We start from the raw sequence: 7,711 nt of genomic DNA on the forward strand, positions 1-7,711 counted from the left end.
GTCAAATCCCAATTCCAACTGGGATTCATAACTTAATTTGAATTATAAGTGTTAAGATATAACTATTTTATGAACTTAATATCAACACAGTACAGTATGTTTTTTGTTTTTAAATGATGTACTCTAACTCAACATTGACAGATATCAAAAACCTCATGTTCTCGGATGATATCTTCATGTGGCTATGACTAAAGCAGTGCATGTGAGTATTCTAACTTTAATCTTCATATCCCTGGAACTTCACTTTATAGATTTCCCTGACTAAAAGTGAGCGGTCATTTTCATCTATAACACCAAGACTTGCCAGCAAACCATTACCAAGGGTGTGGTGTATCATGGCTTCAAGGAGGATACCATCTACATGATTATCTAAAAAACATTGGCAATAACGTTCCAGCCCTATCTTTTTCAAAACTCTTGATACATTCTCTTCTGTAAGCTGCTGAATGGCTAGCAAAAAAAAGCAATATAATTAGATACCACATATTTTGAATGGTACTAACTGTGTGATACACTTGCATTACTTTAGGGAAAATTTGAAAATGGCTAAAGGTTATTGTCAGGCAATATACAACATGCTGGTGATTTCCATATGTATTGCTGAATAAAAATATATGAAAACATACCTGTTTTTTCAGTTGGCTTTATTGGGACAGATCCGCTGGGTTCCTAAGAAATTAAGTATAATAGAAAACCATAAAGATTAGATTTGTTTGCTGTTTTCCTTTGTCCAAGCGAATAACTCAAATATCTAATCACATATATAAATCTCACCTGCACTGGTAGTCTAACATTTGAACTCATCATTGCTAGTAAAGTATTTTGAAACATATCTGCCCGCTTTGCCTCAATTTCCATTCGCTGTTGGCTCTGTATCATGAACATTTCCAGCAGGTTGGGAGAGGTACTATGAGGTTGGGTGGTAGGGTTTGAAGTTGGTGATAAACTTAAACTTGTTTCACTAGATACAGATGGGCTTCTGGTTGTTCTCATATTCTTAGGTGCAACTTTTACAATATCAATAAACGTCTCCCAGTCTGGCTCATCCCCAATACCAGATGATTTTCCAGCCACTATTTCGTCAGTCCAACACTTGAGGTGGTTTATGTTATATCTCCACATCACTCCCTTTTTTTCTAAGTCACGCACCAGAGAGACATGGACATCATTCCATAATTAATTTTCTGTTGTACTATTATTTCCTCCCAAATCTAGTTTCCTTTTCCTTGACAATATTGGTTCTATAAAGATCACAACATGAAAAATTGCTTTACTATTGCACGATTATATTGGTACAAGTATCACAATTTGCAGCAGACATTTATATTACTTTACCTAATGTATACCCTAGATTTATATATTTGTTCTCAACAGCCTCAAACACATACTGGTACAATAAAGTGTGGCAATTACCTTTTAATTGAAGTAACTACAAGGAATTAATTAAATATTGATAAAACAAAGTTTAAAACTGCTTCTTACCAGATGGTGAATTGACAATGCATTCACAAGCAATTCTTATAGGTACTTTGAAACCATACTCTCGTCTGCATGAAGCAAGATCTTCATCACTCTTTAGCGCAACAGGTTGTTTTGTATCTTTTCGAAGCCAAAATAAGCCTTTCTTTGGAGCATATAAATTTTCTGTTTCAAGTGACACAATCATCAAAATTATATTTGATAGAGTTTCACTATGTGACAAATTGTGCAGAGTATCTGCAGTTGGTAACACTTTTCCATTAACATAAGGATGAATGAATACATCTGAAACCTTTTGTGCCTGTAGACGTGGTGACTTTCTGATAAGAGGGTTGTCTGTAACAACAACTAAATTAGCTTAACACTTTACATTGACAATGGCCATAAGAGCATTAAATATGATAGCAGCATTAAACATGACAGGAGCATCTATAGGCTACAATATACTAATGGAAAATAAGAGTGTTAAGTAAGAGTATTACAAAGCCACTTTGGCTTTAATTCATTGAACTGCATTGCACCCTGATTCACCCACAATATAGTATTCACTTTGTCTGACACCAGAAAATTTTACTCTGCAAGGGGAGAGCAACAGTGCTAACAGGTGCCTGTTCCCTTGAGTTATGCATCTGTGCCTTTAACTTTAGAATTTACCCTGTCTAATCCCAGTCAATAATTTGGCATCAGAAACAATGATATGAAAATGAATTCTACATGTGTCCTTCATGGTGATACCTTTTCTTTAGGCTGTAGCCACTCAGTAAAACGCTAAAATGATCTGTATATATACATATATATATATATATATATATATATATATATATATATATATATATATATATATATATATATATATATACCTTTTTCCCCGAGATCAACTGCTAAGTAAATATAACATTTATTCTTCCTTCCTTTTCGTTTGGGTCCCTCCAAAGGATATTCCTTTAGTAAAGCAGGAATATCCATGTCCCCATCAAATGACACCAAGGACTTCTTATTTGCACGCTTATAATACAGTTTTTTTACAATTTGATCAGTTCCTACTTTTCGAGAGATGTAGTCTGTTACACAGGTTCTCAACGTCGCGTAGTCCCATCTGGGCGGCAACACCAATGGTGAACATTCAGCACCAGAAACGTTTCCATTCTTTGTCTCTAAATACAATATCACTTCTCTCTATAATGAATAATAGTTAGTTGTTTTACCAGAAATGTACCGGTATTGTTTCTATGAATTTATGAATAAAAATTGTACTAATTAAAAATTAATATGGGCAAAACATGATAAATGATAATAATAGTAAAACTAACCTCAATCGCTTCTCTGTCGACGATTTGAGTGTCCTCTTCGCCAGGTAACTGTACATTATAAACGCTATTGTTGTATTGAGTTTCAGTATAATCTATTTCCTCATTAATATTGTTTGTTTCATCGTCTGTTTCATCGAAATCGGATTCATGCTCGGCCAAACACGATGCCGCCATTTTGAAAGGTCATGTGTCACAAAACCCACATGTCAGGCTCAGACTTTTGAAAACGGGTGTAAGACATCTTTTAAGAAAGTATTGAACTGAAAATCAAAATGTCTTGCACAGGTTACTGGGTCACTTTGAATCAGTCGACACCTTTCCTCCCAAGTAAGATTATTTAATTCTTCATCACTAAATTCTTTGTGATCAATAAGTTTACCGAGAATTCTTAATAAGTGATTCCATTTTGTTTCTGCTGATGAGAAACTGCAAAATAATGATGCTGGTCCCAACTGGCGAATCATAGCAAACAAGTCCTTTTTGGCTCGTTCAAAATAAGGTGGTGAACCCCTGAGAGTTTTCATAAATCTGAAACCATCATCATGGTTTATTAAACTTTGTAAACCTTCTGTAGTTTTTAGGTCTCCAGCAGTAAGTGTTCTGTTACCTATTTTGTTTTTTCGGAGAGCAATCTGTGACTGACCAATCAAAAATTTCATTTGTAATTTTTTAGCTTTGAAGAATATATTTTCAACACACATGGCAGCTCGTCGATCCGATCTTCTTAACTCAGATTTACATATTTCACTATAGTAAACACTTCTTAACCTTTGTTTGTCATCTGGTCTTTTTTGTCCGAGAAATATTCCTGGATATGCCATTTCTTCAGAATACTGATCTCTAAATATACTCAATGGTCTATTACCTTCACCAGGTGCAACATTATAAATTTCCTGTCTTTCACTATCACTGACAAAATCTGGTGGAGTCAACATAGTGTCGGTTACTCCAGCCGGTATCTCAGCTTCACCTTCAGTCCATTCATCTTCTGGAGAGTTGGGTGTTGTTAAATCATCTGCATCATTTGACGTTTCAATACTATCAGATGTATCATCCATTGACTCTTGTAAACTTCTCAACCAATTCTCATTGATAATGATGCCTTTATCTTCATACAAAGGACTTGTGTTAATCAACCATGCAGCTGCTTGCATTACTTTGTGAGGTCTTATATTCATTGAAAGCGCAAAACTTTTGTATTGTAATCTTCGTTTAAGTTGAACTTTAATAGTACCTGTCTCATCTGATAATCTAGGAAGCACATTTACTGTGCTGTTTACATCTGCTGGAACATTGACAACATTACCAGTAATCTTGAGTTGACCACCCCTTGGGGCCTGAAAAATCTTTTGAAATGCTAGTCGAGGAGCAATAAGAAAGATGGTTTTTCTGGAAATTTCATGCCATTGGCAATTGCACAAGGGGGAACTTTCCCTTTCATTAAGTAATTGTTACAGGTTTGACAAACCCATTCAATGTTATCAACACTTTTTATATTTTGCAGATACTTGATTATATCAGGACTGACCATTTTTACTCTGTCTGCAGGGGAGACAGAATGTTTATACCATAATTGATCACAGCAAGTGCAAACATACAAAGGTCCTCTAGATACAGAATTATGAAACTTTTTAACAAGTGCAAATGTATCAATATTCTCACTGGGCAAGTAATGTACAGCATCTGTAACAACTCTCACTGAATGCGATTTGTTACCTTTTGTCTCGTACTGCTTTGCAGAGTGATTTTTTTTTCTACAAGCTCTTTTTCGTTCATTATTTTTGGCAAGTCTAGCTTCCTTTTGCTGAATGGTCTCATTATTAAATTTTTCTTTTCCTGATTTATTATATTCTCTTCTTTTTGCAAGTCTAGCTTCTCTTTGCTCCATTGACTTATTTAGTATTCTAAAATTATTATAATCTCTCATTTTTGCAAGTCTAGCTTCCCTTTGCTCTGTTGACTCTCTTAGTGTTCTAGAATTATTATAATCTCTCATTTTTGCAAGTCTAGCTTCCCTTTGCTCTGTTGACTCATTTAGTATTCTAGAATTATTATAATCTCTCATTTTTGCAAGTCTAGTTTCTCTTTGCTCTGTTGACTCATTCTGTCTTTTTGTTCTTTTGGCATTATTATCCTTACTGATTTTTTCAAGTCTAGCTTTACTTTCTTCAGTTGACTCATTAGTTTGTACCCTTTCTCTAAATGTTTGATCATTCCTTTTGTTGTTCAGTTCTTGTGTGTTTACACTATGTTGTTCAAATAGCTCAGCAGAACCTACATCAACCATACCACAATTTGTACTATTTTCTGTAGACAATACTGTTTCCAAATCATGATTATGGATGCACTTTACACCCTTTAACTCAAATGGTAATACAATACTTCCTTCATTGGACATTGATGTTAATCGAAAATACTCTCCAAGATTTTCTATTCCTTCCACTGATATTAAAACACAATAACCCAATGCAGATGGTTTACCAGATAGATCTCTTGAATGTGAATCAAACACTTTAAACACACCAGGAAAAGGCATGATAATTGCCACAGTATTAATACCAATTGTAAGTAAACAACTTTTATAGTTTAATGAATAAAATATTTCATTTAAAGCATGCTCAAGTGTCACAAATGGGAGACTATTTTCACTCATGTATAATGCTCCTGAAAAGGAATCACTGTATTGCAAATTAAAGGTATGATTTTCTATGTCAACAAACTCAGGGACATCAGTTAATAATAAATAACTCTTATTTATACTTTGACTGATAACACCATACAAACTGTTTCCATTTATTAAAACTGTGTTTAGAATTGATCTATCCCAAATATTGACTGATTTAATTTCTTTGTAAACAATTGCATATAATGACATGGCTACACACTGTTTACCAGCACTCATACCAAACATTAAATCATTACCTTGATTAAAATCTGCATGAATTGTACAGGCAGGATCAACTAAATCATTTAAAGTTCTAGGACCTGGATTTTCCTCTACATCATTTGAGAGTCTTAGTAATAATGGCACATAAACATCATGATAGTATATCATTTGAACATACCAAAAGCACATCTCACTAATCTTTTGGCTCTTATTCAATTGGCTTTTGAAATAAGGCAAGCAGAATACATTGAAATAAAACATTAATGGTATTTGATTCCAAAGTTTACCTTTAAGACAGCACATACTGTTGCGACGGTCTGTAAAATTGTGGTGTGAACCAATCCTGGAGCGATAAACTTCAATAGTGACACCCATATTTGTGGCCTAGAACTCAAAACCAATTGTCAATTGTCGAGTTAATTTAGATATTACTGATGATTTTTATTTGTCAGTATATTCGTCAGTAATGTACCTGCAAGTCACCAAGCAGTCAGCAGTGTTATTTTGTTTGAATATAGCAGCAGTTGCGGCTGTTAATTGTTTTATATACCCGCACAATGGCTGGGTTCAAATTTCAATACCCGCACAATGGCTGGGTGCAATTTCAATACCCGCACAATGGCTGGGTTCAATTTCAATACCTGCACAATGGCTAGGTTCACTTTTGGTACGTGGCCTTTCACGTAAATAGTACCCTGGTCTATGATGACGACCAGTGCGAGCAACAATGGCTCCGGTTTTTTTTAGTTTTTCGATACGTGCACTCTGACACGTGGAGCGCCTGACAAGATGATGTCAGTGCAGGCAAGATTGCCCCGTATATACAATGAAATGTACGCTTGTAAAATCTGATTGTAGTCGAAATTGCTCGACCACAGTAGATAAATAAGCGATTAAAATAACAAAAACCCACAAAAAAGCAATACAGCTTACCTTAACTTTGCTAAACAGCTTACCTTAACTTTGCTAAAACGAAACAACGCAGTCAACGCCTCCACGAAATCACAGTGGAAACTCGAAATCTTTAATCTTGGCAAAATAACAACTTACGATATTTTCCGAACTAGTTACGATATTCTCCGGAAGTCATAAAGAACGGTATTATCGTCATCTGTTCGTTTATCCAACGATCGCCGAAGATCTGGACATTTACTTATTTCCCAAGACATTTTTTCAACTCTCACATAGTGGTTAGCCGCGCATGCGCAGCGGCTACCCACAAAAACTAAGTACATTTTGTGAATTACTTTCATCGCAAAATTTCAGTGACATTCATTAAATCTTAACATGCGTATGCATTTTGGGGTACAGTTTCGCAATATAGGGTGTTTATATAAGGTTTACACAGGACAAGCAAGAGTTTCATCAAAATTTTAGAAATGGAATTTCAACAAGATATTTTGCATATTGTTTTAGATCATCAAGATACATGTAATTCTAAAAAATTTTCCTGACATTTGGGGTACAATGTATTGTTTTTGTGTGGCATTTATACTCAAGTCTCAAGCTTGAAACTTGGCAACTTGCAGGAAAACCTGATAGATTTTAAAAAACTCCACTAAAAATAGTCAATCTCCCCTGCCCCATCGCAATTTTTTTTTAGGCCCCCAGGAAAAAATTCCGTTATTATCAAGGGAAAATAATAAGGTAAATTAAATTTTTTAATGTTCTAACTAAATTATTCGAGAATATTTTTTTACAAGTTTTGTCTTTGATCGATTATTATATATATTATAAATTTGTAAAATCTATGTGAAGAATTATTATATATATTATTTAGATAATTGCGAGTTAGGTAATTTTACTTTTTCCTTTTGGCAAGATGAGTTGTTTTTTTTGTCGTCTAAAATACCATATAATAAACAACTTACAGACCTCACTCTCATTCAGTAAGTACCTAGTTGTTAGCTTTATTTCTTTGTAATGAAAATATTCAACAATTTTCTCCAGAAAGCCCCTCTATGCGGTATAGTTGATGATAGTCGATATAGATGATTTTTTATGGAAATTTCGAATCCCAAATTTCGAATGTTGT

The 7,711-nt window shown here is 34.4% G+C and overlaps 1 protein-coding gene across 1 annotated transcript; it reads right to left on the reverse strand.

Annotated features, from left to right (window-relative positions):
* Window positions 1-157: 157 nt before the first annotated feature.
* On the reverse strand, window positions 158-1,022 carry LOC114531434. Its single transcript, XM_028553037.1, has 3 exons — window positions 775-1,022; window positions 627-669; window positions 158-450 (listed from the first exon to the last, which is right to left on the reverse strand). The coding sequence occupies exons 1-3, from the start codon at window positions 991-993 to the stop codon at window positions 218-220; spliced, it is 495 nt and encodes a 164-aa protein (XP_028408838.1). The 5' UTR covers window positions 994-1,022; the 3' UTR covers window positions 158-217.
* Window positions 1,023-7,711: the final 6,689 nt, after the last annotated feature.

Source organism: Dendronephthya gigantea, unplaced genomic scaffold (genome assembly GCF_004324835.1).
Source record: "Dendronephthya gigantea isolate DGI-Jeju-01 unplaced genomic scaffold, DenGig_1.0 000071F, whole genome shotgun sequence".
NCBI classification, from domain to species: Eukaryota; Metazoa; Cnidaria; class Anthozoa; order Malacalcyonacea; family Nephtheidae; genus Dendronephthya; species Dendronephthya gigantea.

Coding starts and splice junctions, on each gene's coding strand:
- LOC114531434 (XM_028553037.1), bottom strand. CDS start 993: ATGAGAACAACCAGAAGCCCATCTGTATCTAGTGAAACAAGTTTAAGT. Junction 670..774: donor ATGTTAGACTACCAGTGCAG/GTGAGATTTATA, acceptor TTAATTTCTTAG/GAACCCAGCGGATCTGTCCC. Junction 451..626: donor AAAGCCAACTGAAAAAACAG/GTATGTTTTCAT, acceptor TTTTTTTGCTAG/CCATTCAGCAGCTTACAGAA.